Here is a 21,028-nt window from a genome sequence, read left to right as displayed (position 1 = left end):
TCAAACTATAAGCAAGGAGCCTTAAACAGACTCACTCAAAGCTTACACCAGTATTTATGCTATGCCTTGTTTGGCTTTGTGCGAACACACAACATAGCTCTTTTAAAAGCCTTCCTTTGTCCTATATTTGATTAACAGCGTTAGTGTCATTTGGGCCCATCCAAACATTCAGGTTGGTTGGGCATTCAAGATATACTGTTCCAGACAAGTCTGTGGCCAAACCGGGACAGGGGGTGGGGATGGTTTACGGGTTCAAACCACCACTGAAAATTTTCAGGTTTTAAAAAAAGGGTTTACTCCTGAATTTTAACTGGTTAACCAAATCCCCATGCGAAGTCTATGAGAAGCAAAAATTAAGAGTCCCTCCAGAACCACAAGCACTATCTCAACCAAATTTTGACTATTTATTCACACTATCTTTACCTACCTTTCCACCAATTTGCATTGCAATAGCTGATATAATGGAAGTGAGAAAGTTTTGACATCAGAGATGTTTAGTCAATACTTTTTTATGTGAAAATGAAATAATCAACTGAAACTGACACCAGAATCCGACTCCCAAGGTTAAATTCCATAAGAAAAACTTAAGTTTAATACAAAAAGAAAATGATTTTATTGATCAGTCAATTGGCTTTATCAAAACAGACAATATTAAATCAGTGGTTCCCAGCCTTTTTTTTTTACCACTAGGGATCACTTGAACAGGGGCCACTTTGGCCAGGGACAATTATTATTATTATTATTAACTTTATTTGTACCCCGCTAGCATCTCCCGAAGGACTCGATGCGGCTTACACGGGCCGAAGCCACAAAACACAATACAATAGAAAACATAACACAGCAATAAACAAAGCAAATCAAACCATTAAGCAAAATAACCACAATGACAACTCCCCAACGTTACTACCAAAAGAGTAAGAAATTAGTTTTTGGTCAACTTTACATTCAGTTTGGTTATTTAGTGTGCTGATTCAGAAAATTGCTGATTCTAGTTCTAACTCTCGTTTCTGATACAGAACATATGCCATCCAGTAGTCACCATCTGCTTACTCACAGAAAATTGTATTTACTAATTTAGAGCTGATGTGGTAATAGTAGGTTGTCGGGCTCCCCCCTCCTGACTTCCCCATTGCCTCAGCACCATAAGAGTGTTTCGTGAGAACAGTCGCTCTTGTTTTGAGGCAATGGTGTAGTAATGGTGAGGCCGTGGACATATTTTCATTCTTGCAGACATTGGTGGTCCATGGACCACAGGTTGGGAACCACTGACATAAACACAACATATACTATACATCTAGTCCGAGTAAAATTATAAATATACAAGTATAGTGAGAAAAAGTGGCTATCGCCAACTTACAGCCAAATGTACCTTAATCTTAGGTATATACATCTGATGTCCCCACCCCCCCTTATACTCTATACCAATCTGATCAATGTACATCTGAGAAACTTGCAATGTTGCTATCTAACAACAAGAAGTGTTAGGTTGTGTGCCATGACAGGAGGATGTTAGCAACATTTGTATGGTGTAACAAGAAGCCAAGCGGTCTTAAGCTGGTCAGCAATATCCAAATGTTTTACAACATAGTTATTTCCCCATGTAAATGTTGCTGTATCTCCATCACAACACAATCCAGCATATCTGCACTGAGATCTAATAGTTGTTTTGACATAGTATATTTATGTATTTAAAGAATTGCATTGTAGTTTAGGATTACACAGCCTTGGATCTTCATTCCTATAATTCAAAAAAAGTAAGCCTTTTATCTGCGGAAACAATGAACTGTGAATCCATATCTCCTATGGACCCAATAACCACAGCTGATTAACCAGGGAGAGAACTGAGCAAATTTGACTTCTATCTCACAGGCAGAGCAGTCAACATATTTGCTTCCACATCATTACATACTTCTTTCTTTTTATTTATCTTTCCTATCTTGTCATCCAATCAGCTATGAAGGGACTATCACACTAAGGGAGACTCTTGCTGTGACCCACTCCCCTGCCACTGACACATTTTCTTTTCATTCTATCCTCACACCTGGATAATCACTGTTCTCAAAGGAATTGGGTGCTCATCTGCTCTGAGAGTGGCACAGGATATATTCCTTAGCTCTCATCCTCAAAGGACCAGCACTACTACATTACAAATTGCCATTTCTTTTAGTTATCATGCCACTATTATATAAGGTACCACCCCCATGCCTGGGAGAAATTTGTTATGGGTGTGATGGCTATTGTAGGAAATTACTTTTGTTGCTGAAGTTTGTCTTTGGTTATTAACCTTGGAAGCCATCTTAGTTCTTTCTATAGGGCAAAATGGTATATGAAATAAGCAATTAAGTAAATAAATGTTATACCACTTTTTTAATGGTATAGATATTCCTTTTTCATTCTCCAGACCATCATTAATTCACCTTACATGTTGTTACTTTACTACTTGGATTTCTGACCATCATTGACAACTGATAACTTTCACTAATAACTGATCCGTGTCTATCATGAGTCCTGTGTTCATTGGTTGTCTGCATAGCGGATTTAGAGGTCACGGGGGGGGGGGGGGGGGAATCCAGAACAATCAGGTTGTGTTACATACCATGGATACAGGACAATGCTGCATAACAACATATTTGACTGAAAATACCCTTGAAGTGTTCAACAATTTAGAATGGGATTTGGATACTTTCTCATGCAAATGCTACTGTGTCTCAACGCAATGCAGTGCAGCACGTCTATACAAAGATCCAGTAAAGGCTCTGACAGAGTATAAATCTGGATTAGCAGAGTTGTAATGTAATCTATGGTTACATTGTGGTGGGTCTTCATTCCTAAGATCCATGAAAGCAAATCCTTTTCTCTTCAGAAACAACAAACTGCAAATCCATACCTTTTCTTCTGGACACAACTGTCAAAGTACTTGCTAATCAGAGAAGATCTGAGCGAATTTGATTTACATCTCACAGGCAGAATATACTGTACAACATCTTTGCTTCTAAACCATTACATCCTACCAAAGAAACCCACAATTAATAAAATATGTGGAACTGAATTAGAATGGATATCACACAAGGGGAGTCTTCCTTAGGGACCCACTCCCCTGCCTTTGGGAATTTCCACAGATCATGTAATCACAAACCATAAACTCTCTTCTCGAGGTGAGCGATTGTCTTTTGGAAACAGTCTGGACATTTTAGAAATAGCATTATATCTAAGGAGACCATCAAAATTCACTGAGGCAATGGACTGCCTTCTTATTCCCCCTTCATCTCCATTTCTTCTCTTGCTCAGACCTTTGTGCATTTATCAGTTTTCTTAGAATGAACCCAATTTAGGAATAGATATTTTTGCACACACTACTCCAACTCAAAAATATTTCCCTTGATGTTTAGACTTCAAACATGTATTATTATTGCCTTTGTACGTTTGGGGCAATTTAGATGGGTTTAATAATACAGTACTTTCCTCCAGCAAAGGATCACTGCCTTGTCGAGGCACTGTGGCTTGAGAACCTCAATGATGCCACGAGCGAAACCGTGAAGGGACACCCTAGACGGGACGGTCATGGAAGAGAGGTCGGACCAAACGCGATCCCTGGGGAAAGTAATGGCAACCCACCCCAGTAAACCGAATGGATTAGCACAACGAGAGATATGTCAGTATGCCATCTGAAGATGGGACTCCCAAGTCAGAAGATGGTCAAAATGCTACTGGGCATGAGCAGAGGATAAGTTCAACTAGCCCCAGATATGATGACGCAGCTAGCTCAAATCCTATCTGGTTGACAACTGGCAAATAGAGGGAGAAAATGTGAAGGCAGTGAAAGACTTTGTATTTCTAGGTGCAAAGATTACTGCAGATGCAGACTGCAGCCAGGAAATCAGAAGATGTTTACTTCTTGGGAGGAGAACAATGATTAATCTCGATAAAATAGTAAAGAATAGAGACATCACACTGGCAACGAAGATTCACATAGTTAAAGCAATGGTATTCCCCATAGTAACCTATGGATATGAGAGTTGGACCACAAGGAAGGCTGAGCAAAGGAAGATAGATACTTTTGAGCTGTGATGTTGGATGAAAATTCTGAAAGTGCCATGGACCACGAGAAGATCCAACCATCCCATACTTCAGAAAATAAAGCCCGACTGCTCATTAGAGGGAACTATATTAGAGGCAAAGATGAAGTATTTTGGGCACATAGTGAGAAGTCAGGAAAGCATAGAGAAGACAATGATGCTTGGGAAAAGGGAAGGAAAAAGGAAGAGGGGCCAACCAAGGACAAGATGGATGGATGGCATCCTTGAAGAGACTGGCTTGACTCTGAAGGAGCTGGGGATGGTGACGGCCAACAGGGAGCTATGGCGTGGGCTGGTCCATGATGTCATGAAGAGTCAGAAGCAACTAAATGAATAAAGAACAACAATAACACAGTACTTCCATACATTCTACAAGGTTTTCTAGAACCAAGATTACATCATATGCATAGGCTTTGAGTTTGAACATTTATTTCTTTACCTTAATATTATTTCATTTCAGATGGCTGTCAGTGGTACTTCTGCCATCAGAATTAACATTAGGAGGTAAGTGATTATTCTCCATTTGTAATAGGCTGTCATGATACCATCTGGTCCAGGTACTTTGCCAACCTTTGTTCTTGTTATTGCTTTAGAGATTCTAAGGTACCCTCAGGTATAAGGTGAGGGCAGATGTGTGTATTTATGTGTATTTCTTTTTATATAGTATCAACTCTTACAAAACAAAAGGATTCACCCTGTTCTCTAAGACATGAACCTTGTCTGAAACTTAAAGAACCACTGGCTCCCACGATGCTTTCAGTGCTTCTTTGAGGGGAGCCACCAAATAATCCCCATTGCAATTTTCCCTCCCAGGCGTTCAAAGCAGAGAGAGTGAAAATATGACAATGAAATCAATGCACATTTTATTTTGGAAAGCTGTACATTTTCTAAAACTGTGGCTCTCGACAAGTGCACAGGTTTTATTGTGCCAACAACAACAAAAGATTGAAGGAACCTTCTGAGTATTTTTTAAATTCCTGCAAATATTAGCAAAGGGTCAGGAACCTCAATTTCAACCTTGAGTGGGAAACCTTTTAAATCTCACACAGCCAGACTTTGCCATTAATGTCTCCTTGTTTTTGTCAGAGGTTTATCATCCTATGAAAAATTTAAAGCTAATGAAAATGGGTAGCACAAACATTAAAACACATATACCTTCTGGACAAAATATCCACAACACTGATTTATCAGGAAAGAAACTGTTACAAAATCCTAGAGTTGGAAGAAACCACAAGAGCTTTCATGTCCAATCCCTTCACGTGAAGGAATAAACAATATTTTTCCTGGTTCCACAGGTTAATGGTCAATATGGTTGGTTTCTGTCTTCTCTTACTGCTGACTTGTGCTCCAGGTCTCAGCAGTTACGAAACACAGAAGGCGTTGCCCAACCAACCTCAAAACAACGCCAGAAAGCCCCAGCTCAGTGAGGCTGGTGTTTGTACTCTGCCAAAAGAGAAGAACAGTTGACAACCATGGAATGGGCTGGTACATTCATTCTCCTTCTTGTTGTCTTTATTTCTTGCTATCTGCTCATATCATCTAAGAGGAAACAACTGCACAAGGGGAGACTTCCTCCAGGACCCACTCCCTTGCCCCTGATTGGGAATTTCCTGCAGATCAAGCCAACTGAAACCTTAAAATCTCTTCTCAAGGTATGGACTCTTTTTGGACTCTATCAGACCTTTTATGGGGAAAAGAGACATTTATGTTTAATGATCCGAAAGGATTTCTTGTGTAAAGAAGTGTGCTTGGAAGAGTGGAACCTATCTTTATCCTCTTTATCTTTTACTTTACTTTCTTTGTCTTTCTTCTTTCTTTGTATCTTCTATTGCACGGTTATAATCTGTAACAAATAAGAACTGAGAAGAACGTCTTTCCAAGGGTAACCCTAAACTTTTCTAGATATTCTTGCATATATATCTATGGACAAAATGTTATCTTCCCTCCCCTCTGTCTTGTAGTGCGTTGTTTATGGTAAGACTCACATCTACTAAAGAACACCTCACAGTGCAAATACTATTCTTTGTCTGGATTAGTATCTGAGATTTGTAGTGTGATACTCCATTAATTGCTATGGCTCCACTCTGCGGAAAGCTGGAATTTGTAGTTTGGTGAGGGACTTAGAATTATTTGCTAGAGTTCTCTAGTGATTATGATTTAATTGACATGCTATGGGATCTTGGGGGCTTTAGTTTTACAAGGTCTTTTGCCTCCTCTGCTAATGAGTGCTGGTGTCTCAATAAACTCCCTTGAGTCCATAGCATTGAGTCATTGCAGTTAAAGTGGTGTCAAACTGGATCAGTTCTACACTGTAGATGACCACATGTTCAGGAGAGAATATTAGAGAACTCTTATGCCCATTCTAGACCTGGTTCCATCTTTCTTCAACTTCTTGCATTCTATTTTCATTACATTTTGAGTCTTTAAGGTCAAGAATTATATTATGAAGAAGTCTAGAGATCAGGCCATAAGAAATAGAATACAAATGTTATACAGTACATAAATCTAGAAGACTTCTCTCCAAAAGGATTAATATGTGAAAGAAAATAATCCTCGTGGTGGTGGTGAGACTTGTAACTGTTGTGTTTATGTATGTGTATATCCTAAAATAAATAAATATATATATTAAAAACTCTTAGGCCAATTCTACACTGCCAAATTAAATCCAGATTTAGCTACATTAGCTGAATGATATTGCAAAGTAGACTCATATAATCCAGTTCAAAAAAGATTATGTGGATTATCTGCTTTGATAACCTGCATTATATTGCAGTGTAGAAGGAGCCTTGGAGTGCATCTATACTGCAGAACTCATACACCACTTCAACTGGGATGGCTCAAGCATGTGGAACCAAATGTTCATCCCATTGGATCACTACTCTGATCAAGTGCTTGTTTTAAACTATAATGAAACTTTAAGATTCAGCATACATTGAAGGGAGCTACCTGACCCCAAATGATACAGAGTCATCTACCTCAAAGATCACTGTTACAACCTATTTGCCTACCAAAAAGATTTTGCTACATGTGAAAGGTTGATTTCCCCTACAGCTACGTGAAAAATATGGCCCTGTTCTCACTGTCTATTTTGGGCCACATCCAGTTCTGGTCTTATGTGGACACCAAGCTGTGAAGGAGGCCCTGATAGACAAGGCAGAAGAGTTCAGTGGAAGGATTACCACGCCTTCATTGGTGCCTGCCTTCCAAGAATATGGTGAGGCATCACAATTACATTTACAATAATGGTTCCATTCTTGTTTCTGCTTGTCATGTCATTCATCTCTTGTTGCCTTCAGGAGTGTCTTTTTCCAATGGAGCACGCTGGAAGGAAATGCGCCAGTTCTCCCTCACAGTCTTGAGGAGTTTTGGAATGGGGAAAAGGTCTATTGAAGAGCGAATCCAAGAGGAGGGCCAATTCCTGCTGGAGGAATTTCGGAAGACAAAGGGTGAGAGATGTGCCAAAGACAGCTTGAACTCATTCTGTTCAGTGAAAGGACTGTAATCACCAAAGCAAGCAAGGCCTTGTAGTCGGTTGGGGGGGGGGGGGAATTAGGGTTTAAAATGTACCCCTGAAATTGGAGTGGAAAGGCACAGGCAATTCCACTCATTAACTTTGTCATCTCATACTGAGGTGTACATTCTATTGCAAGCCTCATGTCAGTGAAATCGAGGAGGAATTTCAAAGGGTCTTGCCCTGAGCTTCTGTCGCCTTGGCTCACTGACAAATCAGGAGAGAGAGAGATGGGACGAGAGGGAAACAATGGATTCTTGAGAGGATTATGGAGATAGGAAATGTCCAAGGGGCCTGCGAGCCAGCCATTTCTATTGTCTTTAATTGGCTGTAATAAACGTTGATGTCTGGCAAGCCTGCCAGATCCGGATTTTCTTGGTGCTAGGATATAGGAACAATGAGGGGATTTTGGCTGAAGTTTCAGTGGAGGGAGATTCAAATGAGTAACAAATCAGGACAAAGTATCACTCAGAGAGAAATTTCAAGCATAATCAACATTTCACAAGAACATGTGGGTCACATTATTGCTTTGCTTGGCTATCGGAAGATCTGTACACAATGGGTACCCAGGATGCTGACGTCTGAAACTCGCCTGCATGTTGCTTAAGTCTCATTGACCGACCGTCTGTGCAGGGTTCCATACTTCGCACTTTAGCAACACTACTGTTCAATGCTAAGGCTTCCCGCCAAAATGGAACTGTAGAGGAGAGTCTACTGAACAAGCCAGTGTCTGCCACATACTAGTACTGCCATCTGTTGAGGAGTTACGAAGGTGGAGGCATTATTTTCATTCAACCCTCATATGTATACATCACTGATCTTGATTTTTAGATATTTGATTTGAGACCCACCTGACTGCATTTCCTTCTATAAACTTGCATGATCTCTTCGATCCTCCAGGGAGGCCCTTCTCTCGCTCCCACCTCTATCACAAGCTCGACTTGTGGGGACAAGAGAGAGGGCCTTTTCTGTGGTGGCCCCTCAGCTTTAGAGCTCACTACCCAGTGAAATTAGGCAAGCTCCTACCCTGACAGCCTTTAAGAAAGGCCTAAAGACCTGGCCTAAAGACCTGGCTCTTCCGGTGTGCCTTTGACGAATGAATAACAAATCCCCAAACCATGTCCATCCCAGTGTAAATCTGTCCTATTGATGCACTTTCTCTCACCCCTTAGTGAACATTAACCTCATAGTTTGCCCTTTCTGAATCTCCCCTCAGATACATTACTCTATTTATTTATCCATCTCACCCAAAGTTTTATAACTTTACCCTTTCCATTTGGTCCGCCCACTGTGTTTTAATTCCTCAAGCATTTTATTTTGCATTTGTTTATTGTATATTTTGTTATTGTTTGCATTTAACTTTGATGCTATTATTTGCTTGTTTGTATTTTACTTTGCATTACTGTATTTCCTGGGCTTGGCCTCATGTTAGCCGACCCGAACCCCCTTGGGAAGATGGTGGCAGGGTAGAAATAAATATTGTTGTTGTTGTTGTTGTTGTTGTTGTTGTTATATTCCAATTTAGAGTGGATATAAGCAATATAAGTGATAGTTCCAAATGCTGTATTTCTTATTCTAATCAACATTTTTAGTGAAATTTGAACACAATTATAGATTTTATTATGTAGTTTCAATTTTACCCATGTAATTACCTTTAATAATTTTGAAATATAATTTTAAAAACCACCTGAAAGTTGTCATGTCACTGCTCTCTTGCTCTTCCCCCTTTCAGAGCTTTCTTTTCGAAAGCAGATGTGGGTCATTCCTTACTGTGCAATTTGTCTGCTAGCTTGAGTTGCTGTTCTGGACTTAAAGCTCTGTTAATTGTGATTAGTAGGCCTGGGCGGTTTCGTTTCGTTAATTTGTAATTCGTTAATAATTCGTTAATTTTTTCAATTACAAAACAATAACGAACCATTCTGGAGCAATTATTTAAAAAAACGAATTTTTAAATACGTTTTGTAAATGCTTCGTATTTCATTATTGTGTTCGTTTCGTTATTGTTTTGAGGTCGTTTCGTTATTATTTCCGCATGTCTGGGCCAGTTTTATGGTTTAATTAGTGAAAAAAAATTATAATATCACACCAACAGTCAACAACAGAGGGAGAGGGAAGCTTCAGAAGTTTTTGGAGGTTTTTTAGCGTATTTCGCGGTCGCGTCCGCCATTAACGAATCGATTCGTTATTGTTTCGGAAATCGATTCGTTAATTTTTTACCATTTATGAAATTTCGTAAATATCGAACTTTTTTAAGGGAAAATTTTGTAATTATTTTAAATATCGAAACAAAAAAAACCCCCAAATACAAATCGATTTTAGAAACAAATTTTTCCGTTGTTACCCAGGCCTAGTGATTAGTGTTTCCCATCATCCAGCTGACTCCAGAAGATGCATAAATGTCTATCAAAGCAACTGAGCATTTTTGAGTTCGTGGCAAAAAAGAAAAATATTGAAGGCCATTAAGGCAGCAGGTTGAGAGCCATTGCAGAAAATGGTACTGATAAAGACCCCAGAACATGCACACCAGATGAAAACTGAGGAAACTCTGGAAACTGAAGTGCCTACCACTGATATGTCTAATCCAAGCACTGTCAAAGAAACCATGGGAGAGGAGCAAAGACAAGAATCTGTGGCATTGTTAGATCTTGGACTTTATGTGAACAAGACTGTTTCTGATGACCAAATGAAAACTCAGTTAGTGCAAATCCATAGACTCCCTTGCCAGGATATGTATTTTGTGTGGATAAGAAGAGGCATCTAAGTTTTCAACCCAAATGGTTCAGCAGATTTCCCTGGTTAGCCTACTTATTTCATTTACAAGGTGCACTCTGTAAGTAATGTGTGATGTTTGGAGGAGAAGTTAATGGTAAAGGTGGCCATCAGAATCTTGGTGCATTGGTTGCTAAACCATTTGTGTGATGGGAAAATGCAACAGAAATTTTCAATAGACATTAAAAAAACTAAAAAAAACAGAGTACCACCGGAACAAGTTGTGCTTGGCTAAAAACCTCTTGTTAATTCACACTGGAAAACATCCTGATGTAACCCATCATCACAATAAAGGAAAGCAGAAGAAAACAGAAAAAAACTTCTTGCAATTGTGGAATCTATTGTCCTTTGTGGCTGATAAGAACTGGCTTTAAGAGGGAGCAATGATTGAGACCCTATTAGCTGTGAAGAACCTTTGTACAAAGATGGTAATTTCAGGGCTTTGTTGAGACCTCATGACAGATCAGGAGAAAATGACCTGAAAAGTCATCTCTATGAATGCCCAGTATACTAGTCCTCAAATACAGACTGAACTAAATAGGTATCTGTGGTGGCAAAATAGTCCAAAATCAAAAGTTGAAATGCTGTTTCACAGATGAAATTTTGGATGTGAGTACCTCAGAACAGTTATCGCTTTCGGTAAGGTATGTTGTTGTTAAAGTTGCAGGATTAAGAGAAGCCTTTAAAGACTTTAAAATAATGCCTTCAAGTCCTCCACCCGTCATATCACTGATCTTCTCAAAGCCTTTAAAGACTTTAAAGGCTTTGAGAAGATCAGTGATATGACGGGTGGAGGACTTGAAGGCATTATTTTGAAAACACTGGAAAAAATGGGCTGAACCTGCAATATTTGTGTGGACAGGGTTATGATGGAGCTGCTAATATCAGTGGTCATATTAGTGGTGCAGAGGCAATTATACCACATAAGTATTTGATGGCTGACCACATCTACTGCCATGCTCACTCACTAAATCTAACCTTAGCAAAGACTTTCAGCATTCTACCCATCAGAAACTACCAAGGAACAATATCATCTGTGTGCAATTTCTTCATAGCATCATCCATCAGACTTGAACTATTGAAGAAAAATATTAAAGGCCTATAAAAATATAGAAAAACTTTTTCCCTGAGTCAACAGAAAACAGCCTGTTACTGCTTTGTGAAACCTGTTGGGTTGAGTGATGTGATGTAGTTTTATGTTTTGTTGTATGGCGTGTTGGTGAGAACACTTGAAGAACTAAAAGAGAGTCCTCTATATTACAGTGAAACTTCTTCCCAAGATTGAAACCTTCTTTAGCTGTTCTGAATTTGTAGTAACAACACACATCCTAAGAAAGCTTCTGTCATCATCCTTTCAGCTTGCCAAAACATTACAAACAGTAGATATGTGCATTTTCTATAGTCTGCAACATGTCGACAGTCTCTTAGAAAAAGCTGGGGAGATGGGCACAGAATATGTGAAAGAATTTCAGGAGATCTTTAACACAGCAAGATCAATGGTTAAATCTATGGGTGGAGAAGTTAGGATTCCTCGCATCTGTTCAAGGCAGACTTGTCAAAGCATGAAAGGTCATTTTCAACTCTGAAACACTTGAAAACACATATAAGAAGCACAATGGGGCAAGAAAGACTCACTGGACTTGCACTCTTGAGTGTCCACTGAAGTCTATCGATAGAGTCTGATTTCTGCCTAAGTGTATTGACACAGTTTTCAAGTATTTCCAACAGACAATTTCCAACATCGTCTGTTGGAAATACTTGAAAACTGTGATAATACACTTGGGCAGAAATTAAGAGTCATTTTCTAATTACCAATTAAGAGCCATTTTCAGGTTTTTTAAAGACTTGAAACTTTGTAACTGAAATACAAATTTGATTTAATTAAGTCTTAATAAAATATAGCATGAATAGTATAATTTCAATTATTTTGGGTTATGGACCTACTCTTCATGATTCACTAAAAATGTTTCAACTCCCCCTCCCCAATTTTATGTCTGGCTATGGGCCTGACTACAGCTCCCATTGCATGTTAATTAGTGGACATAGTGTGTATTTGGTTTTATTCTTGTCATCAGAAAGACCTTCTGTGGACTGATTGTTCATTCATTTTCTTTGCTGCACAGAAAATCCTTTCGATCCAACCTTCTTCCTTAGCCGTGCATTCTCCAACATCATTTGCTCTATTATTTTTGGGAAGCGTTTTGACTATGAGGACAAAGAATTCCAGGCACTCATGGTGATGACAAACAAATTTGTATGGGAGATGAGCACCTCGTGGGCCCAGGTACTCCTTTTGCCGTAATGCTCAGGTTAAATGATTACAAAATCATTTGTCTTCATCATTTCCCTGAGGTTTTCCTGTTCCTTTCTCACATACCTAGATGTTCATCTCAGGTATTCAGCCACAAATCCTTATGGCCTTGTGATTCAATCACCTATCCAGGTGCTCTTCTTCTTCTTTTGCTTTCTATGAAGATAATCTTTCTGTCTTTCCACATGTATGTCCTCTCTCTTTATTGTATTTTCTCCTCCTCACCCACAATATTTTTTCTCACTGCTCCGTTTCCTGTTCTCATCTAAGCACTCATTCACCTTTTTTGTTGCTCATTCTTGTCCCGTTCATTTTGCCAAAGGCTCCCTTTGTGACGATCTTGTAATTCTTGGTGCGGAAAGCCAAGTCAACTAGTTTTCACTACCATAATTTTGACCTTCTGGGATAATAAAGGAGTAGGTCTCAATTCCAGCTTCCATTTTATTGACTGATGGTGATACTGTAGCCAACAGATTCAAAATAAGTTTAATTTAAAATATAATGATTCACTTAAAAAAATCCTCATGCCACAAATCCTCATGCTCTTGTGATCCCATCGCCTATCCAGGTGCTCTTCCTCTTCTTTTGCTTTCCACGATAATATTTCTCTCTTTCTATATGAGTATTCTCTCTTTTTCCCTTACTTTATCCTCCTACACCTCACCCACAATATTTTTCTTTCTCACTGCTCTCACTCCACTGTATGTGGCATGTGGGTGGTGTATGTGTGCATGTGGCAGCTTTCTGATTTGCTGCCACTTTTACAGGCCACTGCATGCCCCACAAATGATGGACCAAACTTGGCATACATAACCCCCACTACAAACAGTAGATATGTGCATTTTCTATAGCCTGCAACATGTCAACAGTCTGTTAGAAAAAGCTGGTGCAATGGGCACAGAATATGTGAAAGAATTTCAGCTGGGTGTGAATGTTTCAATTAGCCACCTTGATTAGCATTTGATGATCTGATAGTTTTTAGGTGTGCCCCATTACTGCCTGGGGGAATTCTTTGTTGAGATGCAATGAGCTGTTCCTGATTGTTTCTTCTCTGGAGTTCCCCTGTGTTTGCGTTTTGTTCTTTATTTAATGTTATAACAAGAGTTTTTTAGTACAAGGAGCCAGATTTTGTTCATTTTCATGGTTTCTTCCTTCCTGTTGAAACTGTTCACATGCTTGTGCATTTTAATGGCTTCTCTGTATAGCCTGACATGGTAGTTGTTAGAGTGGTCCAGCATTTTTGTGTTCTGAAATAACATGAAACATTCACACCTAGCTCCAACACACAAGAGTTCTTTCTCCCACCTCAGACTTTCCACAGATACATAAACCCCATTTTCCTACAGACCTCGCAACCTCTGAGGATTTTTTTTGTTATGTCAGGAGCGATGTGAAAAACTGCAAGTTGCTTCTGGTGTGAGAGAATTGGCCATCTGCAAGGACGTTGCCCAGGGGACGCCTGGATGATTTGATGTTTTTATCATCCTTGTGGGAGGCTTCTCTCATGTCCCCGTATGAGGAGCTGGAGCTGATAGAGGGAGCTCATCCGCCTCTCCCCAGATTCGAACATGCGACCTGTTGGTCTTCAGTTCTGCCAGCACAGGGGTTTAACCCACTACACCACCGGGGGCTCCTCTGAGGATGCCTGCCATAGATGCAGGTAAAAAACCTACAACAACCCAGTGATTCTGGCCACAACAGCCTTAGACAATACATTGAATAGAGTATATTTGTTTCATCCTATTCAGAACAAAATTGAGGTCTTGGATGTTCCCTTTGCTACTAGCACAGAAACCCTGTTGATGCTTAGATGTAATATAGCAACTATCCATTCAGCATGGTTTCTCTCCTTGTGTAGTTCTATAACATCTATGGCAACTACCTGAATTACATTCCGGGAATCTCCAATACGATCTATGATGCCATGGACATGAAGCTCTTCATTGCCAAGAGAATCAAGAAGAACCAAGAGACCTTGGACCCTAATTTACTACGTGACTATATTGATTGCTTTCTCATCCAGATGGAAAAGGTACCTTGTTGGCGCATGAAGGAAGCAGGGCCCTGCATTAACTGTTAATAATCTTTCTCACTGGAGGAAATGTGATAAGAAACATTTAATCTATCCTACTTGCTTCCAGAGTTGGAATTTTCTCATTATGTCTTGTTCTTTCCTGCTTTCAGGAAAAAGACAATCCAGGAAGTGAATTTATTATGCAGAATTTAGAGGGCAATATTCTTAATCTGTTCATTGGAGGAACAGAGACGGGCGCTTCCACCTTGAGATATGGCTTTCTGCTTCTGATGAAATATTCTGAAGTCCAAGGTATTTCTGCTGCTGTTGTTATTATTGCTGGTGCTGCTAATATCATTAACAGTTAGGCCAGAGAGGCATGTCGAATTTTACAGATTTGATTAATATGTTCTAGCTAGGAATCTTTAACATTTCCAAGGAGATACCATGGTCAATATCTGGTCAAATTCAATGGTCAAATTTCACCCTAATTTCCATTTCCCCATAATCATTTGAGAAAGGTCAGCCCCTGTATCTTCTGCATCTATAGATTGAGTCAATAATGACTTGAAAATATTTAGGAAAAAGCACACCTTGATTTGGCTGTAAACCAAGTCTTACATGGATGTAAACCTGGTTATATCCTACCACCATTTCGCTGACCCTCAGGTTCTCTGCAGCATTTGTTTGCATTGCTTGGATTTTTATATAAAAATCCAAACAAAGCTTATAAAAACTTTGGCAAATACTGAGAGCCCATTGGACTTAATCGTATTTGAAAACTACAGAGACCTGCCAATAGTTGGTGATTTCAGAAATAACCGGAAAGGAGAGAAATGATTGAAGAGGTGCAAGGTATGAGGAAAACTAGTACATGGTGCTCTCTCTACAAGAGGAAACCACAACCAGGCCATGCAGGTTATTGCTTGGGATGAGATGTCAGTCTTCCTGCAATGAATAGTAAGGGATTTCATGTTCCCCTTTAGTCTAATTGGAAATAGAAGTTCAGTTACTTTTGAAAGTCAGAAACCCAAGGAGTTAATTATCCTTATACCTTTAACAGCAAAAGTGCATGAGGAAATTGATCGAGTGATTGGCCGTAATCGTATCCCAAACACTGGAGATCGGCGACAAATGCCATATACAGATGCCGTGATCCATGAAGTGCAAAGATACAGTGATGTCATTCCTATGAATATGGCCCACATGGTCACTTGTGACACTGAATTCAGAGGATATCATATCCCTAAGGTACAGTAGTGGGGCCACAAGGGTATGAGTAATTGAAGGGATCCATGGGACATTCCACTCTGATCCAATCCCACCTATAGGAATATCTCCTCATTTCAACTACTATACTGCAGATGAGTCATGATGGTATAAGTCCAGTCTCTGAACCCATCATACAATATATACAATATTGGAAAGATAGATATTCTGTTATAATGGTGTAATGATAACCTACCTCTTTAGTGTTCCAGTGCCCCTAATACTTATTTCTATAATGGGGAGGGAGAAGAAGGCTCACAATTTCATCCCTCCCTCCCCCTCGTGAAATCTGGAGAGGGTTTTTGTTTTCGTTCTGGTAGGTTTTGGTCCATTGATGCCAATGGGGAAACTTTAGAGGCTTGTTCTCCATCATTTTTACGCTTATCATCATAAAACTTGCCTTACTTTTAGGCCACATTTATGACTGCAAGCCTGCCAGGTTTCAGAACATTTCACAAATCCACTGATTTTTGGATTTTTTAAAAAAAAATCATAATATTTTTTTAAAAACACATAAGACAGTGTTTTAGGAATTGAAGTCCCAAGTCACAAAAGGGTAGGAGAATGGACACAGTCAACTAGCTTCTCAAACACAGAGAGACTGAAATCTCAGCTGCCATGATGCCCCAGGAAGGAGCACAGAGGCTCCTTCAATGCCCACGCCACACAAAGGGCTGCTGGGAAAGCAAGTCTCCATTTGCCTCAAGCAGGCACTCTGGGCGGGGGGGGGGGGGGGACTGTGGGAAGGGATGGAGTAGGCTGCTGGGGGAGAAAGGAGAGGAGGAGCCACTGTTTGCTTGATTTCCAAGGTTGCCCACACACCGCCTCTGCTTCAGGTAGAGTGCTGCTAATCCCCATTAGGCCCCCAGTATCCAAAAAGAAATGGCTCCTGTGATCTGGATCAGCTAACGCTTCGGCTGTCCCCCCCCCCCCCCCAGGCTTGTTTTTCCGGGTTCAGCACCCAAATTTCCCAAATACAGTACACCAAAATGATATTGTGCACTTGAAAAGCAATAACAAATCTCTAGAGGTTACAGCCACAAGTTCTATGTGATACAACTAAGAAGAAACGCTTTGGTAATTTTTAGAAGAAAGATCAACAGATCCCATATTGGGTGCATCTACACAGCAGAATTAATGCAGTTTGACATCAGTCAATGCAATGAAATTATGAGAGTTGTACTTTTACAATTGGTGTCGAACTCCACTCTGAGCTCCGAACTCTTTCCTTTCCCAGGGGATGATGGTCTTGCCATTGCTGAGCACTGTCTTGCATGACCCTACTATGTTTAAATACCCCAATGCTTTCAACCCAGAGAACTTCTTGGATGAGTATGGATGCTTCAAGATGAATGATGCCTTTGTGCCTTTTTCCTCAGGTAGAGCTCTACTAAAAACTCCAATATTCCGTTTTGTTAGTTAATTTACTTGATATCCCATGCTTGCTTTTGGCGCTTGCTACTGCGGTCTCTTATTTTCCCACAGCAAACATGCACAAAAATATAGGGGTTAAGAGCTTTGTCTTGTACTCTCTGGATTACATTTCACTAGTGTATGGAAACGAGGAGGATTAGATAACGAGAAAATACTGGTTGAGAACTATTTTGTATTTGGACTCTCCTAGTCCACACAAGTCCAATGACCATTGTTTGACTAAACAACCAACCACACTGTTTTGTGAACCCTAGTAAGCTGTTGTAAATTAATGTAGGAATTTGTTTAGATTTTATGTTATTATATTTTTTTACTACGTGTAGTTTAATTTAATGATGTTGGGTTTAATTTATTGGTGTTAGGCTTTAATTTGATGTTAGTTCTTAATGTTGTTTTCATATGTGGGGTTTCTCTGAAAACATTCAACGGCATTGAATGTTTGCCGTTGTTATGTTGGAATCCGACCTGAATCTCCTCGAGGAGATAGGGTGGAATACAAATAATAATAATTATATTTCATAATTGTGTAACCTTTGTTACCCATTCAATCCTCTTCCACAGGCAAGTATTATTCATGGACTGCACACTTTGGGGAGAATTTCTTGCAGTGGGAAGAAAATTGCTAAAATTTCCCATTGCTCCCTTCAAACCCAAAGGAGCGAAGAATTGCATCTCTAGGGATCAAAATCTGCATCATCAAGATTGGCAAATTTAGAAATTATCTTGATTGCCTTTGATTTTAGAGACACCAGACTCAGGTTTCCTCATATGAACAATTGGGCCATTCAAATACCCCTAACAAATAGGCCTGGGTAACAACGGAAAAATTTGTTTCTAAAATCGATTCATTTTTTGGGGGGGTTTTGTGTTTCAATTTTTAAAAGAATTCCGAAATTTTTCTTTTAAAAAGTTCAAAATTTCGTAAATTACAATACAATATGAAACAATTACAAAACAATTACGAAACAATTACGAATCGATTCGTTAATGGCGGACGCGACCGCGCAATACGCTAAAAAACCTCCAAATGGGACAGGGGGAACTTCTGAAGCTTCCCTCTCCCTCTGTTGTTGACTGTTGGTGTGATATTTATAATTTTTTTCACTGATTAAACAAACAACTACTATAAAACTTGCCCCAGACATGTGGAAATAATAACGAAACGATTTCAAAACGATAACGAAACGAATACAAAACGAATTCGAAACAATTACGAAACGAATTTAAAAATTCATTTCGTTTTTTAGTTGCTCCTGAATGGTTCGTTATCACTTCGTTATAAAAAAATAACGAATTTTTAACGAATTACGAAATTACGAAATGAAACCGCCCAGCCCTACTAACAAGGTGTTTGAAATGGGTATTCCAAATGATTGAGATCAACCACAAACCACTAGCAAGTTGGCTATAAGGGAAAACTTTTAAAACAATGAGATTGCTGGTTGGAGGGAAAACACCACACAAACTTAGGGAACTTGCTCAGCAAGTTCGGCAGCTCAGCGGTTTAACCTGCTGCATCACCTGGGGCCAGCCCTTATTTCCTGATAAATTATCATATTTTTCTTTCAGGGAAACGGATCTGTCTGGGTGAATCCTTAGCCCGCATGGAGCTTTTCCTCTTCTTCACCACCATCCTGCAGAATTTCCAATTGAAGTCCCTTGTGCCTCCCGAAGATATTGACCTTGCTTTTCAAAAAAGTGGCTTTGCCAACATCCCACCCTTTTACCAGCTCTCCGTCATCCCACGCTGATCCCGAGGTCCCTTTCTCCTTCAGCCTGGGACTCTTGCAGAAGCTGTCTTGACAGACTCCACAAGGAGAAGGAAGGGCACTCCCTCTGTTTTCTGACTCATAAACAGGGCTGATTAAAGACAAATTTATGACTTCAAGATTTATCTCCCTTTTTATGACTTGTCGTGAGATACTATTGATTTCCTATAGGGGTAAGAGGGATGCTTTCGACTCATTTTCTGGCCCTGTTTAACTATCTGGACGTATCTCTCCTTATGAACCAAACAGGAATTTAAGATCTGGAGAGGCCCTGCTCTCTGTTCTGCTTTCTTCACAGGTTCGGTTGGCGGGGATGAGAGATAGGGCCTTTTCAGTGGTGGCCCCTCGGCTATGGAATGCCCTCCCCAGAGATATTAGATTGTCTCCCACTCTCCTAACATTCTGAAAAAAAAAATCAAAACCTGGCTTCATGAGCAGGCTTTCTCAAATGCAATGTAGTAAATAATTACTTGACCTCGGAACGGCTGGACAATTGCAATCGGATAAAGATTCTGGAAATTAGATACGAAGGATTTATGTTTTTATGTTTTATTGATTTTATTGTTTATGGAATTTTATGGATGTTTATATGTTTTTAATTGTTTATATTATTGTGGCATCGAATTGTGCCGGTTTTGTAAACCACCCTGAGTCACCATCGGGCTGAGATGGGTAGTATAGAAATATAGTAAATAAATAAATAAATAAATAAATAAATTTTGACTATTTCTTGGAGAAGCATAAGAGGGTGATACCTCTTGAGATAGGGGTGTGCAACTCAACTAAACCCCACACTGTTTTTGATGTCTGAAATCTATTGCCCCCTCCCCACCCCCACCCCCGATCCATTTTCGAGAGCCTCCTGAATCCTGGCATGCAAAATTCTGTTTTTGAACTGGCAGACGAAAGATTTGTTTTTGCTCCAGGAAGATCCGGCCCATTGGCAGCAATGCCAGGACTTCCCAGACTCACTTTTCTGTCATTTTTTTTCTCCTCATATGGTGGAACAAGAAGCCAAGCGGTTTTACAAGATAGTTATTTCCCCATGTAAATGCTGCTGTATCTCCAACACAACACAATCCAGCATACATTATGTGCACTGAGATCTAATAGAGGCTTTGACATATGTAGTATACATCTGTATTTAAATAACTGCACTGTAGTTTAGTATTACATAGCAGCGTTGGATCTTCATTCCTATGAATCAAAAAATGTAAGTCTTTTATCTGCAGAAACAATAAACTGGGAATCCATATCTCCTATGGACCCAATAGCCACAGCTCTGATTAAACAGGGAGAGAGCTGAGCAAATTTGATTTCTATCTCACAGACAGAGCAGTCAACATTTTTTGCTTCCACATCATTACATCCTTATTTCTTGCTATTGTAAGAAATTACTTTTGTTGCTGAAATTTATCTTTGGTTATTAACCTTGGAAGCCATCTGTGCTGGTACAGCTGTACCAGGAGCTCCAATTCTGTTTGCTTTGCATTTAATGTTTGTTTGCAATCCCAGGCTTGGGATTTTGCAGCAGGGTGGCTTCCTGTTATAGGCTGCAATCATAGGGTAAGCCTCCTGTCAATTATCGTTAGGTTCCCTGGTCCCGCCCCTTTTTGAGTTTTGGAGGGAATGGAAGCCTTTTTGAATCAGTCTACACAGAGCAGCTTTTGCACAGGACATAAAACAAAGAGCTCCTGTAGAAAGCTTTGTCTTCTACGGCTTGGTCGGGGAGATATACAGCCTACAGCCTACAGCTTGGCCGGGGAGAAAAGGCCCCACAGCTTGGCTGTGGACTTTGCAGCCTTACAGCTCCTTTACTGAGGGACTTCAGCCAGCCATCACAGAAACCTGAACTCCTCCTTTTTCCCTGGAAGT

The 21,028-nt window shown here is 39.8% G+C and overlaps 1 protein-coding gene across 1 annotated transcript; it reads left to right on the top strand.

Moving 5' to 3' along the window:
• Window positions 1-5,500: 5,500 nt before the first annotated feature.
• LOC132780080 (cytochrome P450 2G1-like) lies at window positions 5,501-19,820 on the top strand. Its single transcript, XM_067462018.1, has 9 exons — window positions 5,501-5,728; window positions 7,128-7,290; window positions 7,373-7,522; window positions 12,480-12,640; window positions 14,526-14,699; window positions 14,852-14,993; window positions 15,745-15,932; window positions 17,188-17,329; window positions 18,954-19,820. Exons 1-9 carry the CDS (start codon window positions 5,549-5,551, stop codon window positions 19,133-19,135), a joined length of 1,482 nt encoding a protein of 493 aa, XP_067318119.1. The 5' UTR covers window positions 5,501-5,548; the 3' UTR covers window positions 19,136-19,820.
• Window positions 19,821-21,028: the final 1,208 nt, after the last annotated feature.

The sequence above is a fragment of the Anolis sagrei genome, chromosome Y (genome assembly GCF_037176765.1).
Source record: "Anolis sagrei isolate rAnoSag1 chromosome Y, rAnoSag1.mat, whole genome shotgun sequence".
NCBI lineage: Eukaryota > Metazoa > Chordata > Lepidosauria > Squamata > Dactyloidae > Anolis > Anolis sagrei.
Note: the sequence above shows the minus strand (reverse complement) of the source record. Positions and strands in the feature narration are given on the sequence as shown.